Source organism: Bombina bombina, chromosome 2 (genome assembly GCF_027579735.1).
Source record: "Bombina bombina isolate aBomBom1 chromosome 2, aBomBom1.pri, whole genome shotgun sequence".
Taxonomy (NCBI): domain Eukaryota; kingdom Metazoa; phylum Chordata; class Amphibia; order Anura; family Bombinatoridae; genus Bombina; species Bombina bombina.
The window spans coordinates 1,441,319,252-1,441,344,427 of record NC_069500.1 but is presented as its reverse complement, the minus strand read 5'-3'; the positions used below and the strand labels follow the sequence as shown (position 1 = coordinate 1,441,344,427).

General features: G+C 42.0%; 1 protein-coding gene across 4 annotated transcripts in view; it reads right to left on the bottom strand.

The window, feature by feature from the left end:
- Positions 1–6,073, bottom strand: part of LOC128650449 (serine-rich adhesin for platelets-like) — a 376,989-nt gene extending 370,916 nt beyond the window's left edge. For 2 of the 4 annotated variants that reach the window (XM_053704393.1, XM_053704394.1), the window contains exon 1: positions 4,677–6,073. In XM_053704393.1, the coding sequence (XP_053560368.1) occupies positions 4,677–4,762 (86 nt within the window). In that variant the 5' untranslated portion in view covers positions 4,763–6,073. The remainder of the gene's footprint in view (positions 1–4,676) is intronic. The other 2 variants (XM_053704396.1, XM_053704395.1) reach the window with 2 other exon arrangements.
- Positions 6,074–25,176: the final 19,103 nt, after the last annotated feature.

Below are 25,176 nucleotides of genomic sequence, written 5' to 3'. Positions count from 1 at the left end.
CGTATACAGCAGGCCGGGTATTAACGTATACAGTAGGCTGGGTACTTAGGGGTATTTGGGTTGGTGACCTGTAATAAAGCATTAACTGCAGCTCTTTGAATGATGTGAGTGGGAAGAGGAAGCACAAGATTATACAGGAGATTATTGTTTTGTGTCTGGGGCACCTCTCCAGAGTAGGATAATGTAATTTTTATACATTATTTATATAAATAATATATAAACACATATAAATTACACATACATATATATATATATATATATATATATATATATATATATATATATATATATATATATACACACATACATACACACATATAGATACACATATATATATATATATATATATATATATATATATATATATATATGCATTTATTTGTGTGTGTGTGTATTTACTATAAAAAGGACATTATCCTGTAAGTGAAGAACATTGGAATGTTAAAATGTGTACAGTAAATATACAGTAAAACAAATACATAGCAACATCTGTACACACAAATATAAACACATACATACCTACATCTGTACACACACATATATACATAGATAGATCTGTACACACAAATATATAAATACATAGATACATCTGTACACACACATATATACATAGATAGATCTGTACACACAAATATATAAATACATAGATACATCTGTACACACACATATATACATAGATAGATCTGTACACACAAATATATAAATACATAAATGCATCTGTACACACATATATAAACACTTGCATACATAGCTACATCTGTAAACACACATACATAAATACATCTGTACACACACATATATAAATACACAGCTACATCTGTACACACACATATATAAACACATAAATACATAGCTACATCTGTACACACACATATATAAACACATTAATACATAGCTACATCTGTACACACACATATATAAACACTTGCATACACAGCTACATCTGTACACACAAATATATAAATACATAGCTACATCTGTACACACACATATATAAACACATAAATACATAGCTACATCTGTACACACACATATATAAACACATAAATACATAACTACATCTGTACACACAAATATATAAATACATAGCTACATCTGTACACACACATATATAAACACATAAATACATAGCTACATCTGTACACACATACATATATAAACACATAAATACATAGCTACATCTGTACACACACATATATAAACACTTGCATACACAGCTACATCTGTACACACAAATATATAAATACATAGCTACATCTGTACACACACATATATAAACCCATAAATACATAGCTACATCTGTACACACATACATATATAAACACATAAATACATAGCTACATCTGTACACACACATATATAAACACTTGCATACATAGCTACATCTGTACACACAAATATAAACACATACATACATAGCTACATCTGTAAACACACATATATAAACACATAAATACATAGATATGGGAGAATACGTTAACACAGTCACAATATTGTAACTTTTGCACACATCTGGCCCAATAGTGAGGGCGTGACTGTGGGTCAGGTGGTAAATGTGAATAGGGTGTGACAGATTGAGGGGGCTATAACAAGGGGATGAGAGGGTCAGGTAGGGTCTGTAACATAGGGGTGACAGGGTGAGAGAGGCTATAACTAGGGGTAGACAGGGTAGGAAGGCTATAACTATAGGGTGACAGGGTGAGGAGGCTATAACTAGGGGTTGACAGGGTGAAAGAGGCTATAACTAGGGGGTGACAGGGTAAGGGAGGCTATAACTAGGGGGTGATAGGGTGAGAGGGCTATAACTAGGGGGTGAAATAGGCTATATCTAGGGGGTGATAGGGTGAGAGGGCTATAACTAGGTGGTGACAGGGTGAGAGGGCTATAACTAGGGGGTGACAGGGTGAGAGGGCTATAACTAGGGGGTGACAGGGTGAGAGGGCTATAACTAGGGGGTGACAGGGTGAGAGGGCTATAACTAGGGGGTGACAGGGCGAGGGAGGCTTTAACTAGGGGGTGACAGGGCGAGGGAGGATATAACTAGGGGGTGACAGGGCGAGGGAGGATATAACTAGGGGGTGACAGGGTGAGAGAGACTATAACTAGGGGGTGACAGAGTAAGGGAGACTATAACTAGGGGGTGACAGAGTAAGGGAGACTATAACTAGGGGGTGATAGGGTGAGGGAGGCTATAACTAGGGGGTGACAGGGTGAGAGAGGCTATAACTAGGGGGTGATAGGGTGAGGGAGGCTATAACTAGGGGGTGATAGGATGAGAGGCTATAACTAGGGGGTGACGGGGTGAGAGGCTATAACTAGGGGGTGACGGGGTGAGAGGCTATAACTAGGGGGTGACGGGGTGAGAGGCTATAACTAGGGGGTGACGGGGTGAGAGGCTATAACTAGGGGGTGACGGGGTGAGAGAGGTTATAAGTAGGGGGTGATAGGGTGAGAGAGGCTATAACTAGGGGGTGACGGGGTGAGAGAGGTTATAAGTAGGGGGTGATAGGGTGAGAGAGGCTATAACTAGGGGGTGACGGGGTGAGAGAGGTTATAAGTAGGGGGTGATAGGGTGAGAGAGGCTATAACTAGGGGGTGACGGGGTGAGAGAGGTTATAAGTAGGGGGTGATAGGGTGAGAGAGGCTATAACTAGGGGGTGAGGGGGTGAGAGAGGTTATAAGTAGGGGGTGATAGGGTGAGAGAGGCTATAACTAGGGGGTGACGGGGTGAGAGAGGTTATAAGTAGGGGGTGATAGGGTGAGAGAGGCTATAACTAGGGGGTGACAGGGTGAGGAGGGCTATAACTAGTGGGTGACGGGGTAAGGAGGCTATAACTAGGGGTTGACGGGGTGAGAGGCTATTACTAGGGGTGACAGGGTGAGGAAGGCTATAACTAGGGGGTGACAGGGTGAGGAAGGCTATAACTAGGGGGTACAGGGTGAGAGACGGCTATAACTAGGGGGTGACAGGGTGAGGAAGGCTATAACTAGGGGGTACAGGGTGAGAGATGCTATAACTAGGGGGTGACATGGTAAGAGAGGCTATAACTAGGGGGTGACAGGGTGAGAGATGCTATAACTAGGGGGTGACAGGGTGAGAAGGCTATAACTAGGAGGTGAAAGGGTGAGGGAGGCTATAACTAGGGGGTGACAGGGTGAGGGAGGCTATTACTATGGGTGACAGGGTGAGAGAGGATATTACTAGGGGGTGACAGGGTGTGGGGATATAACTAGGGATTGACTGGGTAAGGGAAGCTATAACTAGGGGGTGACAGGGTGAGAAAGGCTATAACTAGGGGGTGACATGGTGAGAGGGCTATAAGTAGGGGGTGACAGGGTGAGAGGGCTATAAGTAGGGGGTGACAGGGTGAGAGGGCTATAACTAAGGGGTGACAGGGTGAGAAAGGCTATAACTAGGGGGTGACAGGGTGAGAGGGCTATAACTAGGGGGTGACAGGGTGAGAAAGGCTATAACTAGGGGATGACAGGGTGAGAGGGCTATAACTAGGGGGTGACAGGGTGAGAGGGCTATAACTAGGGGGTGACAGGGCAAGGAAGCATTTCAGGGTGTGTTGTGTTTTTTTATCTGCAGCACACGTTATATTTCTTTTTGTCACTTTATCTTGCAACAAAGTTGCCGCACATCTTTATACACACCCAACTCCCCCCACACTCCCAAAACCTTTATACACCCCAGCTCACCGCATACACCCCAGCACATACCCTGTATTCCCCCATGCTTTAGTACACCGTATAAACCCCACATGCTTCAGCACACCCCATAAACCCCATCACACCCTAAACACCCACAAGCCACAGCATAGCCCCCATACATTGCACACACACCAATAAACCCCATACACCCCACACATCCCAGGGCAGCCCCAGATTAACCCCTTCATGTTAGTATCCTGTATCTCTAGCAGAGTCTTCTCCGGTCCTCTCCCACAGTAACTGTTACTGGGTTAATTCATTAACCTGTCAATTGCTAATATCTTAAGCGTGCACATTATCCCCCCCTTCCACCCCCCCCATTAAACTGAACCTTATTAACCCCTCCCCAATAGAACATATAGCTTTACCATGTTTGGTAGTTTTCTTTTGGAACCATTTTATATTCCTGTTTTTTTTATACAATGAGAAGAAAAATATCAAATATCACAGAGGAGAACAAATAGGTTGTGAGCCCCAGTTACCCCTCTCCACCCATACTAGCCCCAGTTACCCCTCTCCACCCATACTAGCCCCAGTTACCCCTCTCCACCCATACTAGCCCCAGTTACCCCTCTCCACCCATACTAGCCCCAGTTACCCCTCTCCACCCATACTAGCCCCAGTTACCCCTCTCCACCCATACTAGCCCCAGTTACCCCTCTCCATCCTCTCTAGCATCACTTTCCACTTCTATCCCCACTAGCCCCAGTTACCCCTCTCCATCCTCTCTAGCATCACTTTCCACTTCTATCCCCACTAGCCCCAGTTACCCCTCTCCATCCTCTCTAGCATCACTTTCCACTTCTATCTCCACTAGCCCCAGTTACCCCTCTTTATTCTTGCCCCTTCCATCTCCACTAGCACACAAGCCATGCTCACACTGCTATTAATAGAGTTTTACACAGAGAACCAGAACTAACCTGTAAAGTCCCCTCTGACTACCCCTGTACCCCAGTACTCACCAGTTTGTGGAGCTTCTGTCACTCAGGATGTCCTCCTTGGCCGTGAGCAGGGACAGGCTGTACGTGTCCAGATTCAGGGAGTCCATAATGAGACTTGCTCAGAAGCTCTCTTCTCTGACCAACTTCTTGTCCTCCTCTAATCTCCCTCTTTACTGTAGTCTCTTCTCCCAGACTGCCTCTCTCTCTTTACTGTAGTCTCTACCTCTTTACTGTAGTCTCTTCTTATTTACTGTAGTCTTTACTTCTTTACTGTAGTCTCTTCTCGCAGACTGTCTCTCCCTCTTTATTGTAGTCTCTTCTCCCAGACTGTCTCTCCCCCTTTACTGTAGTCTTTTCCTCTTTACTGTAGTCTCTCCCTCTTTACTGTAGTATCTTCTCCCAAACTGTCTCTCCCTCTTTACTGTAGTATCTCCCTCTTTACTGTAGTCTCTTCTCCCAGACTGTCTCTCCCTCTTTACTGTAGTCTCTTCTCCCAAACTGTCTCTCCCTCTTTACTGTAGTATCTCCCTCTTTACTGTAGTCTCTTCTCCCAGACTGTCTCTCCCTCTTTACTGTAGTCTCTTCTCCAAGACTGTATCTCCCCCTTTACTGTAGTCTTTTCCTCTTTACTGTAGTCTCTCCCTCTTTACTGTAGTCTCTTCTCCCAAACTGTCTCTCCCTCTTTACTGTAGTCTCTTCTCCTAAACTGTCTCTCCCTCTTTACTGTAGTATCTCCCTCTTTACTGTAGTCTCTTCTCCCAGACCGTCTCTCCCTCTTTACTGTAGTCTCTCCCTCTTTACTGTAGTCTCTTCTCCAAGACTGTCTCTCTTTATTGTAGTCTCCTCTGGAAGTCTCTCTCTTTACTATAGTCTCTTCTCCCAAACTGTCTCTCCCTCTCTACTGTAGTCTCTTCTCCCAGACTGTCTCTCCCTCTTTACTGCAGTCTCTCCCTCTTTACTGTAGTCTCCTCACAGATAGTCTCACTCTTTATTGTAGTCCCTTCTCCAAGACAGTCTCTCTTTACTGTAGTCTCCTCAGGAAGTCTCTCTCTTTACTGTAGTCTCTTCTCATAGCACAGTCACTCTTTACTGTAGTCTCCTCTGGAAGTCTCTCTTTACTGTAGTCTCTTCTCATAGGACAGTCACTCTTTACTGCAGTCTCCTCTGGAAGTCTCTCTTTACTGTAGTCTCTTCTCATAGGACAGTCACTCTTTACTGCAGTCTCCTCTGGAAGTCTCTCTCTTTACTGTAGTCTCTTCTCATAGGACAGTCACTCTTTACTGCAGTCTCCTCTGGAAGTCTCCCTCTCCTCAGTTTCTGCAGATTTGTTGTCCCTCTTCTCACGGCTGGTTCCCTGTGTCTGTGTGAGCACCTCTCCCCCGTCCCTCCCCCTCCCTCTGCTTCTTCCTTTCTCAGCAATTCTCTACATTCTGCCTGAACTTTGTCATTTGTCTGACTTTCCCTTTCTCAAGGTGCCCCTGAGAAGTTCTGTCCCCAGCTCCTGTCTATAATCCCAGCTTCCTCCCCTCATCTACCCCTCACATCTCACGCTCACCCCTCACACCAAACATCTCACTTCTCATCCACCCCTCACCCCAAACATCTCACGCTCACCCCTCACACCAAACATCTCACCCCTTACCCCAAAAATCTCACTCTCATCCACCCCTCACCCCAAACATCTCACCCCTTACCCCAAAAATCTCACTCTCATCCACCCCTCACCCCAAACATCTCACCCCTTACCCCAAAAATCTCACTCTCATCCACCCCTCACCCCAAACATCTCACCCCTTACCCCAAAAATCTCACTCTCATCCACCCCTCACAACTCACTCTTACCCTTCATCTGCCCCTCACCCCAAACATCTCACTCTCATCCACCCCTCACACCAAACATCTCACTCTCACCCTTCATCCACCCCTCATCCCAAACATCTCACTGCCACCTCTTATCCATCCCTCACCCCAGACATCTCACTCTCATCCACCCCTCACCCCAAACATCTCACTCTTACCCCTCATCCACCCTCACCCCAAACATCTCACTCTTATCCACCCCTCACCTCAAACAATTCACTCTCACGTCTCATCCACTCCTCACCCCGAAACATCTCACCCCTCACATCTCACCCCTCACATCTCACCCAAACATCCCACCCCTGACCCCAAACATCTAACTCTCATCCAACCCTCACCCCAATCATCTCGCTCTCACCCCTTATCCACCCTCACCCCAAACATCTCACCCTCACTCAAAAAATCTCACCCTCATCCATCCCTCATATATATGAATATACACATACTAACACATAAATATATATGTATATACACATACTAACACATATATATTTATGTGTTAGTATGTGTATATACATATATATTTATGTGTTAGTATGTGTATATACATATATATTTATGTGTTAGTATGTGTATATACATATATATTTATGTGTTATTATGTGTATATACATATATATTTATGTGTTAGTATGTGTATATATATATATATATATATATATTTATGTGTTACTATGTGTATATACATATATATTTATGTGTTACTATGTGTATATACATATATATTTATGTGTTACTATGTGTATATACATATATATTTATGTGTTACTATGTGTATATACATATATATTTATGTGTTACTATGTGTATATACATATATATTTATGTGTTACTATGTGTATATACATATATATTTATGTGTTACTATGTGTATATACATATATATTTATGTGTTACTATGTGTATATACATATATATTTATGTGTTACTATGTGTATATACATATATATTTATGTGTTACTATGTGTATATACATATATATTTATGTGTTACTATGTGTATATACATATATATTTATGTGTTACTATGTGTATATATATATATATATTTATGTGTTACTATGTGTATATATATATATATATTTATGTGTTACTATGTGTATATACATATATATATTTATGTGTTACTATGTGTATATACATATATATTTATGTGTTAGTATGTGTATATACATATATATTTATGTGTTAGTATGTGTATATACATATATATTTATGTGTTAGTATGTGTATATACATATATATTTATGTGTTAGTGTGTGTATATACATATATATTTATGTGTTAGTATGTGTATATACATATATATTTATGTGTTAGTATGTGTATATACATATATATTTATGTTAGTATGTGTATATACATATATATTTATGTGTTACTATGTGTATATACATATATATTTATGTGTTACTATGTGTATATACATATATATTTATGTGTTACTATGTGTATATACATATATATTTATGTGTTACTATGTGTATATACATATATATTTACGTGTTACTATGTGTATATACTGTATATATTTATGTGTTACTATGTATATATACAGATATATTTATGTGTTACTATGTATATATACAGATATATTTATGTTAGTATGTATATATACATATATATTTATGTGTTATGTGTATATACATATATATTTATATGTTACTATGTGTATATACTTATATTTATTTATGTGTTAGTATGTGTATATACATATATATTTATGTTAGTATGTGTATATACATATATATTTATGTGTTAGTATGTGTATATACATATATATTTATGTTAGTATGTGTATATACATATATATTTATGTGTTAGTATGTGTATATACATATATATGCATATATATATATATACCTCATCTTGTGAACTTTCTCTGCTCTGGGATATTCCCTATCATTTCGGCTTGACGCCGGGATAACAAGACTACTGGCCGAGTTCGGTCTGATAGTGGAATATCCCACGAGCATTACATTATACTTGGGCCATTGAGCCAGATGAGGTGGCAAGAGCGATTTAACTTCAGGGACAGATGTTGGAAACCCATACCATACAGTTGCAGAGTGTGGATTTCCAAACTAGAGGCTATAACCGCTCAAGTCTCTGCACTAGTAGCAGCAAGCAATACAGATCCTGTTGTTGCACCACCCGTCTCTGCTCCTAGTCCTGCGGCTTCTTCCCCTGCTTCTGGAAGCATTCCCTGAATACTATTGCCTGACAAATATGAAGGTACTACTGATTGTAGAGGTTTTCTTAACCAGTGCAGGCTGCACTTCTGTAACGATCCTCGCACCTTTCAGGCTCACCAATCAATGGTTATCTTTATCATTTGCTTATTGAAAGACAAGGCCCTAGCCTGGGTCTCTCCCCTTTTTGAACAGAACGCTCCACTCCTGCATGATGCTGATGCTTTCATTTCTGCATTAACTTCTGTGTTTGGGACATCTGGCCGAACTTCTGCTGCAGAATTCTCTCTCCTGGATCTCTGCCAGGGCAATAGAACTGTGGCACAATTCGCCATCGAGTTTCACACCTTGGCACTTGAAACCACTTGGGATGGCAGTGCTCTGAAGGCAGCCTTTAGGAGGGTCTGCATGAACGCATCAAAGATGAACTCACTTATCGTGATATTCCTTCTTCTTTGGATGACTTTATAACACTTTGTATCAGTCTGGACTCTCGCTTCCAGGAGAGACAAGCCGAGAGAGACAGAACTTGGAGGGTCCTTCCCTCCTGTCCTTCTATTCATCCGGTTTCTGCAGTGACCTCAACCTCTTCAACAGCTCCAGTTACCCCAGTAGAGGAACCTATGGATCTCTACTCCTTCAAACCTTCAGAGTCTGAAAGACAGAGAAGAAGGAGACTGAGACTATGCTTTTATTGTGGATCTAACACCCACCAACTAAAGAATTGTGACATTCGGCCGGGAAAAGCCAATGCTTAGGGTTTAACACTGGGGTACCTCTAAGCATGATCACTACTAAATCCCCTCACTCCTCTCGGATTCTGGTACCTGTCACCCTTACCATCCTTCAGAATTCTGTCCACACTCAAACCTTCATTGATTCAGAGGCAGCTGGAAACTTTCTGGATCACCATTTTATGATCCAAGCTGGCCTGCCTCTTCTGCAGAAAATACATTGTCTCAAAATAACTACTCTGGATGGCATCCCCCTTGGTTCAGGGTTGATCCATTTTGAGTCAGCACCCCTGAGCCTGACCCTGACTGTGGTAGTCCTTCATACCGAGGCATCTGAAGTTTGAGGTAATTCATTCCCCAGCACAGCCTGTCATCCTTGGTCTTCCTTGGCTTCGTATACACAATCCATAGTTCGACTGGGCTGAAGGACAACTGGCCTCCAGGTGTACCTCCTGTTTCCACTCCTGCCTTGCTAAAGTCACTCCTCTGCTCTGCATCCCCATAGCCAGTATACAGACTTCTCCAAACCTTCCCTCAGTATATGCGGACTTCGGAGATATGTTTGAGAAAAAAGCAGCCCACATGCTTCCACCCCACCATCCTTATGACTGCAAAATTTACCTCTTTCCCGGAGCCCCACTTCCTAAAGGGAGGACTTATCCACTCTCCAAAGCTGAAACCAAATCCATGGAGGAGTATATCCAAAAGAACCCAGCTAAAGGTTTCATTCGCCTTTCCTCCTCTCCTGCTGGGGCAGGCTTCTTTTTTGTCAGTAAGAAGGATGGTGGGCTCAGACCCTGCATCGACTGCTTGGCCTTGAACATCATAACTATCAAGAATTGCTATTCCATTCCTCTGATCACTGAACTCTACGATTCCCTCCAGAATGCTCCCTTCTTCACCAAGCTGGACTTACGTGGGACATACAATCTGATCCGTATCTTCCCAGGACATGAATGGAAGGCCACCTTCAACACAAGATCAGGTCATTACGAATACCTCGTAATGCCCTTTGGGCTGTGTAACACCCCTGCAGTCTTCCAGGCATTTGTCAACGATGTCTTCCGTGACCTCCTCAATCACACTGTCATCATCTACCTGGATGACATCCTTATTTTCTCTTCCACTCTGGAGGAGCATCATAAGCACGTGAGACAGGTACTTCAACATCTCAGAGACAATTCTTTGGTAGCTAAACTAGAAAAATGTGAGTTTGACTAAGTTCAGATCCAGTTCCTTGGTTATGTCATCTCGAAAGAAGGTTTTGCCATGGATCCTGCTAAACTCACCGCAGTTTTAGAATGGCCTCAACCTACTTCCTTAAAGGAATTACAGAGGTTATTGGGGTTCTCTAATTATTACCACAAGTTTATAAAGAACTTTTATCAAACAGTCACTCCTCTCACGGAATTGACAAAACGGAACAAATACTGTAAACATTGGCCCCCTGAGGCCTAATGGGGCATATCTATCAAGCTCCGTATGGAGCCTGAAGCCCCTAAAGGCTCGTCAGAAACAACAGTTATGAAGCAGCGGTCTAAAGACCGCTGCTCCATAACCTGTCCGCCTGCTCTGAGGAGGCGGACAGACATTGCCACAAATCAGCCCGATCAAATATGATCGGGTTGATTGACAACCCCTGCTAGCGGTCAATTGGCCATGAATCTGCAGGGGGCGGCATTGCACCAGCAGTTCACAAGAGCTGCTGGTGCAATGCTGAATGCGGAGAGCGTATTGCTCTCCGCATTCAGCGAGGTCTGTCGGACATGATCCACTGATCGGATCATGTCGGACAGGCCTTTCATAAATAGGCCCCTATGCTTTCACTCATCTAAAAAAGGCTTTCCGTTCTGCTCCTGTGCTCTGTCATCCTGATCATGACCTACAGTTCACTTTAGAAGTTGATGCCTCTGAGATAGGGGCTGGAGCAGTTCTAACCCAAAGGGATCCTTTAACCTCCAAGTCGCACCCTGTAGCCTTTTTTTCCAAATGCTTTACTCCTACAGAGAGGAATTACTATGTGGGTAATCGTGAATGCTTAGCCATTAAGATGGCCTTGACTGAATGGCGTCATCGGTTAGAAGGCACCGCCAATCCCATTCAGATTCTCACCAACTACAAGAATCTGACTTACCTAGAGACTGCTCATCAACTCAATCCTTGACAGGCAAGGTGGGCCTTGTTCTTTTCCCGTTTTAACTTTGTGGTCTCTTATCTTCCTGGGACCAAAAACAAGAAGGCTGACGCCCTTTCCCATCAGTTACCTTGCTCAAGTGATTCCTCTAAAGCTTTTTTTTTTTTTTTCACAAAACAGCTTTATTGAGACAAAAAAAAAAAACTAGAGGTACAATACAGAATATTTCTGATACAGTTAAAGAAGACATAACAATTAATAATCTGTACTTGTCAAGAAAAGCCGATCAAAATCAATTTTAAAAACAAAGTCGAGAGAAGAGAAGGAAGAAGAGAAGAAAAATAAAAGTAAGAGAAAGCCCATACACAATATATGTTTAACTCACATAATACAAAGAGATAAAGGCATGGGTTTTTCACAATAATGCTAAAATGGCATATTACTAAATTCTCTGAGAAAAAATTGACAAAAGTAACATGTGACAAAACCAATCTCGCCACTGTACATTGGAGGGCCTGTTATGGAACATTCTTTGGGCTGGAGGTACATGGGCTTAAGGATACCCAGAGACTGCATGGAAATATGGAATTTTATATGCTGGACACCCCATGTACTTTCATAACTCTGTCTTATGTCTATGTCACCCTGTATCCATAAATACAGGATGGGTACAGGGTGTGAGTGCCCCTTGTGGGAGCAATTGTGACTCTATAAGCCAAGTGGGCATAAAAGACTTTATAGCTAATAAGAACTGTTCCTATATTCAGTAATAAGATGTATTCTATGTATGTTTCAGATCTGATTGTGTCTCAGGAGTCTGTCTGGGTAAACTGATTGTGTCCTTGTGTGATTATGTTAACTAGACTGCCCAACATCAGATTGTCTGAGTAAACGTTCTTCCCTAGTTAATTAACTTAATATGTTAATCTGTTTTACCTGTGAATAGACAATTGTTAGAGGTTTGATGCATTGTTCATATGTTTGCTTTACTGTTAAACCAATGCCCTTTGTAACCTGAAGCCAGGGTGTATAAATCTGTGTGCTGCCTTCAAATAAAGTAGTCATTCTGTTTAAACCTGAAAACTGGCTGGTTTGTGAATTGCTGATTCCCTATGCAGGACGTTGTTCCCTGGTATTAACCCTTGTTATACTGTTGGTACCGTAACATAACCTATCTCCTATAACGCTCTAAATTAAATACTGAGTTCAGGTAGATGTATTTTGAAACTCTTCATGAATGAATGACTCCCAGATCATCTTTAGCTGTGCGTAAAGGGGCTCTTGTTTACGTAACACATATGCATATTCCTCTAACTCTAGTAACTCATGGAATCTATTATACCATTGGGGAAGGCTTGGTACCTCCCTGCTTTTCCATTTTCTAGCTATAAGAGACTTCATGCAGTTGCTGGCTATAAATACTATTTTTTTCTGGGGGGTGGGTAGTTTTCGTGGAATGTTATTAAGGAGCCATACCATGGGATCTGGTGAGATATCTATTTTTATCATCCTGGAGGTGACTTTAATGATATTATCCCAACTCTGTTGAATAAGGGGGCATGTCCACCATATGTGTCCCATTGTACCCAAGGAGTTCTCGCACCTCCAGCAGATGCTACTGGCTTAAGCAAAAAGTTTTTTTTTTTTCTGTGGGGGGTCAAATACCATCGCTGGATGATTTTAAGGTTAGTCTCCATAAGGGAGCAGGAGGAAGAGACTTTAGTTATATTGTTAAACATGTGTGACATGTCAGTCTGTGATATTTCAACGTTCAACTCAGCTGCCCATCTATCAATGTAAGCTGGGACATAGCCCGGTGAGGGAGCCTGTAGCAAGGAGTAAGTTATGGAGAGGGTGCGTTTCATTGGGTCTGAGGATTTACATAAAGATTCGAATGGGGTCAATGTGCGGGTGACATTTCTCCTGTCTGGGTGTTTGAGAATGAAAGAGCGACACTGATATAAGAAAAACCAGTTGGAGAACATATGAAGGCCGCTGTCTATTAGACTATCTGAAGATATAAAAGCTTGTTCATTGCTTATTTGATACACCATGACCGCCCTGAGATGTGAGGTGAATTTTGTTGCTCCCCAATTTTGTCCCGGGGGGAAATCTACATTGTCTGTGAGGGGTGTAAGGGGGGAGGATCTAGATGAGAGCAGTGGGTGCTTTGATAATATGTTATCCCATGTATTAAAAGTCTCTTGGATTATGAAATTATTGTTGGATATCTGCAGCAACCCTGAACTATTCTGCCAGCAAAGGGACCCCAAATGTTGAGAGTGCGTGATGTCGTGCTCTAATTTTACCCATTTTTTGTGGCCGTAATTAGTGAACCAATCAATTATGTGTTGGAGGAAGACAGCCTTCCTGTAGTTTAACAAATTTGGAACCCCCAACCCCCCATTTTTTATAGACAAGTGCATAAGGTGTTTGTTAATGCACGCTTTACGTTTATCCCAGATAAAGTCCAAAATCTTATTCTGTAAACTCGGTAGGAATCTAGGGGGTAGAGGGATTGGTAGCGTTTGTAGGAGATACAGGATCCTAGTGAGAACGTTCATCTTAACAGAGTTAATTCTGCCAAGCTATATGTTTGGATCTCCACGAAGACATGTCGGCTACCAATGTTTTGGAGGGGTAAGTAATTGGCCTGAAACAAATTTTGAATCTTTGGGGTTAGATGTATCCATAGATATTTCAGGGACACTGTTTGGATGCGCAAAGGGCAAATTTCAGTGATCTGAGAGGAGACATGATCTGTGCAATGTACTAGGATGAGTTCCGATTTGGACGTATTTAAATAGTTGGAGACTTTTTGGAATGCTTCTAGCTCATCCATTAAAGGAGGGATAGAGTTGACTGGGTCTGTTAGCGTAAAAAGAATGTCATCCGCGTATAGTAAAATTTTGTGATTGGAATCTTGTATTGTTAGCCCTTGTATGTTGGTGTTGGTGCGCACAGCGGAGACGAATGCCTCCACCACACACACAAATAGGAGAGGTGACAGAGGGCACCCCTGACGGGTGCCGTTTTTTATTGGGAAAGGTTTTGAAATTAATCCATTGACTCTTACTTTGGCGGAGGGGGATGAGTAGAGGGCCATTATTTTGGATATGAAGGAGTCCCCTAGATTATATTTGTGTAGAATCTCCCGAAGGAAGTGCCAGCAGACGTGGTCGAAAGCCTTTTCCGCGTCCGCCGACACCACCGCGAGGGGGATATGTGTGAAATGGGCGTGATGGATGAGTTGGATTGCTCTAACAGTATTGTCTTTGGATTCTCTAGACGGGACAAACCCCACTTGATCGCCATCTATGATATGTGGGAGAAGCTTATTGAGTCTGTTGGCCAATATCTTGGCGTATATTTTTAGGTCTACGTTAAGTAGAGAGATAGGTCTAAAATTCGAGGCTGTGTCTGGGGGTTTACCCGGTTTCAGAAGAACTATATGGGCCTCTAGGGATGAACTTGTAAATTGGTTATTTTCATCTACCCATCTACATGGTGAGCATGTATGAGGAGAGTTTACTCCCAAATATTTTGTAATATTGGTCCGAAAAGCCATCTGGGCCTGGGGCCTTGTTACTGGGGAGATTTTTTATGACATCCAGGAGCTCCTCCTGAGATATCGGGCTGTTTAGGGTCTTTTGTTGGTCTGAGGAGATAGATGGGAGGGTTAAGTTGGAAAGATATTTTTTAATTTGCGAAGGTTTGGGGTCTGAAGGCGGGGTTGTGCTGTCATGTTGTGCGTCTAAAAGGTTGTATAACTGAGAATAGTAGGCTCTAAACTCTTCAGCTATTTGTTCTGAGGTAAAAAGTTCCCTGCCGTGGCGGTTTTTCAAAGTTAGTATGTATCCCTTATGTAACCTTCTCTTTAATTTTCTAGCTAGGAGGGGGCCACTTTTGTTGCAACCTTCATAGTGCCTTTGTCTCAGTTTGAGGGCGTTCTTTTTACATTTCTTTCCTAATAAGTGATTGATTTGCGCCTTACATTCCAAGAGTTGTTGTGCTATGGGAACACTGTCAGGATGCTTCTTAAGTAGGTCTTCTAGTTTAGGGAGATTTCTGAGCAGGTCATTGAGGAAATTATTTGTCTGTTTAGTCTGGTGAGCTTTGATGCTAACTAGGGCCCCTCTAATAACTGATTTGTGGGCCTCCCAAAGAATTTGGGGATCGCTCACTGAGGTTTCGTTGATAGAAAAGTATTCATCCAGGAGTCTTATCTAACCGTTGGCAGATCAGGGGATCTGTGAGTAAGGAGTCGTCTAGTCTCCACGCATAGCATGGGGAGGGTCTGTCTGGCCACTTAAAGAAACAGCACAACATAGAGTGGTCTGACCAAGAATTAGGGACAATGGCTATGCTGTCAACCCTGGCCAGGCTATTGACGTCCGTCATAAAATAGTCTAATTGGGAGAATTTATGGTGGGGGTTAGAATAAAATGTATACTCTAGGCTATCTGGGTTGTGTACTCTCCATACATCATGTACTGTTAATTCCCTTAAGCAGCTCTTAACAGTGGAGATTATTCTATGGGGGGTGGAAGATAATTTGTTTGAATTGTCTAGGGTAGGGTTGAGGGTAAGGTTAAAATCTCCACCTATTATTAAAGATCCCTTAATGGTAACCAACAGTGTATTGGTCAGAGATTTGAAAAAGGAGTCTTGTTTTGAATTAGGGGCGTACACATTCACTAGTGTTACCATTGAGTTATATAGTTTCCCGACTAGGATGATATACCTCCCCCCTCGGTCTGTTACCTTTGTGATTAATTGGAATGGGATATTGTTTTTAAAGAGTATTTCCACCCCATTTGTTTTTTGAGTGTTAGAAGCGTAAAAGGATTGGCCAAATTTATATTCAAAAGTCTTGGGTTCTCGCCCTTTTAAGAAGTGGGTCTCCTGGGTGAATACTATGTCAGCTCCTTTTCTTATAAAGTCTCGTAGGGCTACAGATCTCTTATGAGGGTAATTAAGGCCCTGAGAGTTAACTGAGAGAATGGTCAAGTGGTTAGTATTTGGGGCCCATCATATATGGAGTACGCTCCTAAGAGCAGTCGAGCATCTGGGAGCAGTCGAGCATCTGGGAATGAATTGATTCCTCTAAAGCTTCTATTGAACACATAATACCTCCCCCTCCTGTGTGGTTGCTCAACTGAATACCACCCTTCTTCAAAGACTGCAACATGCCCAGTATAGTAAACCTCCTGAAGTCCCCATGGCTTCCGATATCTTTTTTGTACCTCATAACCTACACACTCCTGTGCTGTCCTGGGCTCATGATAATAAAAAAACTCTCAGGACATCCTGGTTTGACAAGGACTTTCAAGCATCTTTCCCAACATGTATGGTGACCTACTATTAAGTCTGACGCTCAGGATTATGTGAAAGCCTGCACAACTTCTGCTGCCAACAAAACTCCCTGATCCTAGCCTCCCGACTTGCTCCAACTATTGTCCATTCCCAACCATGGACACACATAACAATGGATTTCATTGTGGACCTTCCTCCTTCTGACAGTTATCTGGTTTGTGGTGGATTGCTTTTCCAGACTGGCTCATTTTGTACCCCTGGCAAAACTACCTTCTGCCCAAGAGTTGTCGTCTCTTTTTCTCTTGCATGTGATACGACTTCATGGCATTCCTGTGATTATTGTTTCCGACAGAGGTTCACAGTTCATCTCTACCTTTTGGAGAGCCTTTTGTAAGTTGATTGGAACCACTGTTTCCTTGTCTTCTGGCTACCATTCTCAGACCAATGGACTAACAGAGAGTAAACCAGGATCTTGAGGCCTACCTTAGAGCCTTTGTCAATGCTCTCCATATCAACTGATCTGAGTTGTTACCCCTAGCTGAACTGGCAAGAAACACTCTTTAGCACTCATCTCTTCGATGTTCTCTATTTCAAGCCACAGCAGGGTATCAACCTCGTGTCTTCTCTCTTTCTGCTCAGTCCACTTGGGTTCCTGCTGCAGACCGACATGTTACTGAACTCACCACTCATTGGCAAAGTATTCGCTCTCAGCTATGTTCAGCTGTCTCTAGATATAAAAAGTTTGCTGATCATCATTGAGCTTCTGTACGTGCCATCTCAGTAGGTGAACGTGTTTGGGTCTCTACTCGACATATTCATCTACGTCAACCCTGTCATAAATTGGGGCCTAGGTTTATTGGTCCTTACAAAGTCCTGAAAAGACTGTCTCCTGTTACCTACAAAGTGGCCTTTCCCAAAACCCTGCCCATACACCCAGTCTTTCACATCTCACCATATAAAGTCAATGACTGTGTGAGCACCTAAAAAATGTCCATTCACTCGGCGATTCAAAATATGTATAAAATGTCCCGGTTCCATTCAGATAAATTACAATGTTAAACCAGGGGATTCCCCTTTCCACTCACCCCGGCTGACAGGTATTAATCCAGGATCACTGCCGCTGAATTTCGGAGATGGCCGCCCACAGGGAGTGCATTAAGGATACCACAATATGCTGGGAGGCACAGGAAAATCTTCTTGAAGCCCCTCCGTTTTCCTCCAGCTCGTCCTTCACTCCCCTCCTGGGTCCACTCCACCGCGGTATCTCAGCGCCTGACGTCACCCGGAAACCCCGCCTCTGGCTGTAGATTCACTCGATGCCGATGTCCTCCACGGCTTGATCCAGTGGGTGCTAATTGCGGCTTAAGCAAGACTCAAGAAACCACCGTGCAGACTCCGTTTCCAGATATGTAAATACTTGTAGCGATTGAGATGCACCAACGGATCTTGAACTTAAAATACTTTATTAGAGAGTTCATTTGAACTTAAAAATAGAAGTAAATACAACATAATTGACATAGTGGGTGTCTTTAAGAATACACTCAAAGAACTGCTGACGCGTTTCAGCCCATCTGGCCGTAATCGTAGCATACTGTTCATAATACCAACAGCCTTTAAATACACCTGTGCATAGTTGTGATTGGATAAAATTATTATCCTGGGCATATTCTTTTTATACACACCCTCTCATTCAACTCTGTCTCAATGTTTATACATATTGTAGACAAATTAAATTGTGAATGAAACATTCGTGATCAAATTCTTATGCAAGCAAATTCAGACAACTAATTCATCTTTTAATTCATTTTCATATGTTGCTTACTCACTTAAATTTGCCTTATCTAAATACCTAGGCAATTGTGACCTAACATACTATTGTGCTTGAAATATAACCCAAAACTCTGAAAAATGAAAAAACAAATTCACTGACATTAGAATGATAGTTTTCACATCTCACCACTCAAGCCTTACATCAAGGATATACCCGGCTCCGAGCTCCTCCTCCTCTGCTCCTGGTCTGTGGTGACACTGAATATGAGGTTGCTAAGATCCTGGACTCCAGATATAGGCGCAGACAATTGCAGTATCTGGTACATTGGAAGGGTTACTCTGTGGCAGATCGTTCCTGGGTTCCTGCCCGTGATGTGCATGCTCCATCTTTGGTCTCCAAATTCCATGCTGCTCACCCTTTGAGGCTGACTCTGGTTTCACGAAGGGAACCCTTGAGAGGGGGGCTATGTCATGCTGCGCCGCTCTAGCTGTTGCTAGGGACTCGTTGCCTGCTGCTCGTTGCCTAGGGGGGAGTCGGCTCCTGTCTGCGTGTGGCGGTGACATCATTGCCGCACGCTCCTTCCGTTCAGAAGCCGGTCCTGTGTCGCGAATCCTGCGCCTATGTAAGTTACTCTATTACTAGCTATCAATGCTCAAGTATAGGTGTTACTGTTCTCCTGTTATTGTTGCTGTATGCTGGACTGTTATATTGTTGCTGGCCCCTGCTTGTCTGACCACTCTGGACAAAGATTAGTGCTACTCAGCGCTAGAATATATAGTAGCTAAAAAACCAGTGGGATAAAAATGAGATTACCCTATCTCCCAACAATTGCCAACACACTAGATTAATAACCTATTTCCAAGGAACAGGATATTAAAAGGACCCACAGCGCTGTAAAGGAACAGCTTAATTTAGCAGATTTGTTGCAATATATAACCAATGTAAAATCCCAAAAAAGGGAAGGGGGTTATCTTAAACCAGTATGTCCCAAAGAGAATAAGTTGTCAGCTCAAGTTGTATAAAAACGAATTTATTACAAAATATCAGTAGCGCAAAAAGAGTTAACAGATTTTAAAAGATATGCTGCTTTAGGCATATTTAGAACAGCAAATGACTATTACAAAAAGTGCAGTATATACATTAAAAATAAAGAAAAATAAAACGTATAAAACAAAACAAAAGGCTGAGTGATGAATGGATAAAGGCGATCCAGAAGGAGCAAACAGGATATCCAAACGATTTATTCTAATGTCAGAAGGGAGCTGGAATGAGAATGGAGTCCAAATCAAAAACAAGCAGAGAGCCACATTAAAGGTGTTCAATTTTACTTACACCGGAGTGGTTCTCTGCAGCGGTACTCGGATCCCTCTGAGCAGCGGTATAGCCGTTCGTCAAGCTCCAGATACAAGAAAAGAGCAGCCTTTTATACCAACAGACCTGAATACTGGGATGATACGGTCATTGGTTTCTTCATCCTCAGCTCCCAATTGACTCCTCACACACAAATCTTCTGTTATCTCAACTTTCACAATATCAGCGTTATCTTCGTCTGGGTTGGTACTGTCACTGGTTTCCACATCTGGTACTCCTGGCTGTTGCCTCACACACAGATTTTCTGTTATCTCAACTTTTACTATATCATCGTTATCTTCATCTGTAGACGTATTTATAGCAACTTCATCCTCCTCAGTCTTCACCTGATCACACACATACGGTTCTCCTCCGTGCACTACCGCTGAGTCATCTGATAGTGTCACATCCATACGGCCGGGCACAGAAGAGCAGTGTATCTCTTCTGTGCCCGGCCGTATGGATGTGACACTATCAGATAACTCAGCGGTAGTGCACAGAGGAGAACCGTATGTGTGTGATCAGGTGAAGACTGAGGAGGATGAAGTTGCTATAAATACGTCTACAGATGAAGATAACGATGATATAGTAAAAGTTGAGATAACAGAAAATCTGTGTGTGAGGCAACAGCCAGGAGTACCAGATTTGGAAACCAGTGACAGTACCAACCCAGACGAAGATAACGCTGATATTGTGAAAGTTGAGATAACAGAAGATTTGTGTGTGAGGAGTCAATTGGGAGCTGAGGATGAAGAAACCAATGACCGTATCATCCCAGTATTCAGGTCTGTGGATATAAAAGGCTGCTCTTTTCTTGTATCTGGAGCTTGACAAAGGCCCTGAACGGGCTGAAACGCGTTGCTCCGCCCACTGACTGTCATCCAAACAGATACTGACCGGCTTCCGTTGTTTGGTAACGTTTTACCTTGAACTGTAAGGACTGTTCTGAGACCGGCTCCCCAGAGAATCCAACCAGGGCACGAACGGCTATACCGCTGCTCAGAGGGATCTGAGTACCGCTGCAGAGAACCACTCCGGTGTAAGTAAAATTGAACACCTTTAATGTGGCTCTCTGCTTGTTTTTGATTTGGACTCCATTCTCATTCCAGCTCCCTTCTGACATTAGAATAAATCGTTTGGATATCCTGTTTGCTCCTTCTGGATCGCCTTTATCCATTCATCACTCAGCCTTTTGTTTTATATATTTTATTTTTAATGTATATACTGCACTTTTTGTAATAGTCATTTGCTGTTCTAAATACGCCTGATCAGCGTATGTTTTAAAATCTGTTAACTCTTTTTGTGCTACTGATATATTGTAATAAATTAGTTTTAATACAACTTGAGCTGACAACTTATTCTCTTTGGGACATACTGGTTTAAGATAACCCCCTTCCCTTTTTTGGGATTTAACATTGGTTATATATTGCAACAAATCTGCTAAATTAAGCTGTTCCTTTACAGCGCTGTGGGTCCTTTTAATATCCTGTTCCTTGGAAATAGGTTATTAATCTAGTGTGTTGTCTGACCACTCTGCCTGTTTACCCCTTAACTGCTGTATTGATATACTATTGCTGAACCCTGCCTGTCTGACTACTCTGCTTGGTTAACCCCTATTGCTCTGCATTGCCTTACCATTGCCAAACCCTGCCTGCCTGACCATCCTAGTGGTTTACCTCTGGGCTGCCTTACTGTTGCCAACCCCTGCCTGCCTGACCTTTCTGGTGGTTTACCCCTGAACTTCCTTTCTCTGATTTCCTGTCTGTTGCTGCCGAGGACTATCCTGCCTGTGCTGAGTGCTGCTTACCTCATCTTGTGAATTTATATTAGAATTCTCACCCATAGGTATTTGTATTAGAAATCTCACCCATACGCATTTGTATTAGAAATCTCACCCATACGCATTTGTATTAGAAATCTCACGCATGCGCATTTGTATTAGAAATCTCACGCATGCGCATTTGTATTAGAAATCTCACGCATGGGCACAGCAATTCATGAAGACTTTGCCAGGTATTCTGAAAACTTAGTCAACTCAGGACTAACTGTGATCACAGCAGTGACATCAGGCAGAGAACTCCGGACTAGAATGCACATGCATTAGATTACTGCATGCCAGAGTGCATGCATAGCCTGTTGAGAGCTACCCGGAACTGCAGGGAAAGGGAGAACACAGGTTGCCCACCGTGATTGGCTAATGCAAATAAGCCTCTTGGTGGTTTTGGAAACCCACCTACTTTTGAGCCAGAATAGCAAGCAAACTGTAAAAGAAGCGCAGCCCAAGGTATGAGTAATATTTTATTATCAGCTACACAGTATGAGTTTTTTTTTTACCTTACTATCCCTTTAATATACAAAATGGATTCAATACGTATTGTTCATATACAACAAATACCATCACGCTGATAGAAAAACACCCCCAGACTGGGCGTCCCTTGTCATAATAAAACCCCAGAGTCTGAAACAACAAGTAGGAACTGCAATATGAATTAGCAATTATAATAACCAAATAAACAATTTAGTCACAGTTGCTGAAATAGATTTTAAATGCACAGACTTGCAGTCACTTATTTATGACAAACGTACCCAGCTTTATGGCCTGTGTGTCACCCTCTATATAGGTGCACTGGGAATATACTGCACAAATGTATATGTAACTCAATAGTAAGTATATTAACCTTGCAAGTTGTGTAAAATAGATGGAGCCGCAAGATAATAGAACTCAAGGTATATACTCCTGCCGGCACCAACCATATCTTAGCGTATCTTTATCCAATTTGGTACTGTCCTTTTACGTATTCAGTGGTCCCAGTCTACTTGTAGCTCATACATTAATGTTCTTAAGCATGCATTACTCCCAGCTGCTGCACTGCATGCGCATTTACGTCTGACGTCACACTTAGGTTCCTTTTCTTCCATCATTGGATAAAGATCCACTAAGATACGGTTGGTGCCGGCAGGAGTATTTACCTGGAGTCCTATTATCTTGCGGCTCCATATATTTTACACAACTTGCAAGCTTCATAGACTTTCTTAACCCTGTTGAGAGATGGTATTTTGTTATATATACACATTTGTGCAGTATATTCCCAGTGCACCTATATAGAGGGTGACACACAGGCCATAAAGCTGGGTACAGATACGCATACGTTTGTCATAAATAAGTGACTGCAAGTCTGTGCATTTAAAATCTATTTTAGCAACTGCAAAACAAGAAAGAAACATGACAAACACATAGAGGAATTGAGGGTCATATTCCCGTGGGAATTTACAATCTAGAGGGGTAGGAGGGTGAGAGACAGGAGGTGAGGGCTGTGAGAGTGATATTAGTACATTGTTAGATGAGGGGAATTATTAGGTAAGTGGAATTCATTGTTTACTGAGTTGGGTGGTCGGCTTCTCTGAACAAAAGTGTCTTTAGGGAGCTTTTAAAGGAGGACAGATTAGGGGAAAGTCTGACAGCTCAAGGGAGAGCGTTCCAGAGGGTTGATGCTGCATGAGAGAAGTCCTGCAGTCTAGCATGGGAGGAGGTGATGGTAGAAGATGCACATATATACAAACAATCACACATACATTATATATATATATATATATATATATATATATATATATATATATAATGGAAAGCACTCTCTGGTCTTTTAAGTGAAAATTTTATGAATCAAGCGTGACGTTTCGGGGACACACTCCCCTTCCTCAGACAAACAAAAATTGCATTCAACTGGAAATTTAAACAAATTTAAACAAAATAAGCCCCTCCCCCAGTGAGAAAATTGCGCCAAATTTCAAAAAGCAGTTGTCATGGTGATCCTCAATAAACAAGTACTGGCAAACTAAAGCCTAGTGCAAAGTACAAAACAGAAGAGCTCTGTATACATAAAATAAATCATTACAAAGAGCAATTGTTGTAAACAGTAAAACATGAAAGATGCATTAGTTCCTATAATGTGTTAAAATATAATGGCATCAAAGTATTGTCATCCCAAACAAGTGAAAATAGACATCACACATCTGACACCCTGGTTAAAGTGAACTATACAAGAAACTGTGATACGTGCAATATCCAGTGATTACTAGTGTTAATAAACAACCTAGATGGGCACAGGATACCTTTAAACATCAGGGACTGTATTTGGGTTCAACCCTAGAAATCAGAGTTTACAGAAACATCCCATTACTTACGATTAAACTATGTTGCTAGAAGGAATACAACTCTATCAATTTGGTCAATGTTCAAATACCTGTTTGATATATTCGGTTACATGGAGCATTGAGTTGTAGCGAGGGACACGCTCATCGCGGCCATGTTGTGACGTCAGTACTGGGCGCCATGCCTCATTCAAAGGTTAGTTGCCATAGCAACCTTATACAACAAGCACTACGCGCCATGTCTTACACAGAGGTTGGTTGCCATAGCAACCTTATACGCCAAGCCGCCGGAGGGGAAATTATTACAATGACCGCTTAATCTATACTTCAATTTAATACAGCTAATTAAAAATCAAATGATCAGGTCTAATAAGATTAAATGTGACCCGCTCATCACTGTGCCCAATCTCGGCATCCTCACAAGTCCGCATATCATTTACACTACTAGTAGCCATAGCATCCGCAAATGAAAATCGGGTGCTGGCAGGGGCAATTACATTGCCACTTGGTTACGGCTGGCTTACATCCACCATCCCACGCAGGGAACCACTACATATATGGGCCATAGTCTAGCAGAGTTAACATTACATAACCTATCGAATATGGAACATATTATAGTCACTGGAATTCCCCAAAAGGGCTATACAATGCGGTGACATAATATCTTTATTGATGGTTAATCCCCAGAATAACCTAAATTCCTCAAGGGGAGAAAAGATCCATCAGATGATCTAATGTATACATCACCTATAGAAGACAATGCGCGAAACTTGTGTATATATATATATATATATATATATATATATACACACATACATACACACACTTCGGAGCACTTTCCACTCAAATACCTGAAAATAATATATATATATATATATATTGCAGAATTATTAGGCAAATGAGTATTTTGACCACATCATCCTCTTTATGCATGTTGTCTTACTCCAAGCTGTATAGGCTCGAAAGCCTACTACCAATTAAGCATATTAGGTGATGTGCATCTCTGTAATGAGAAG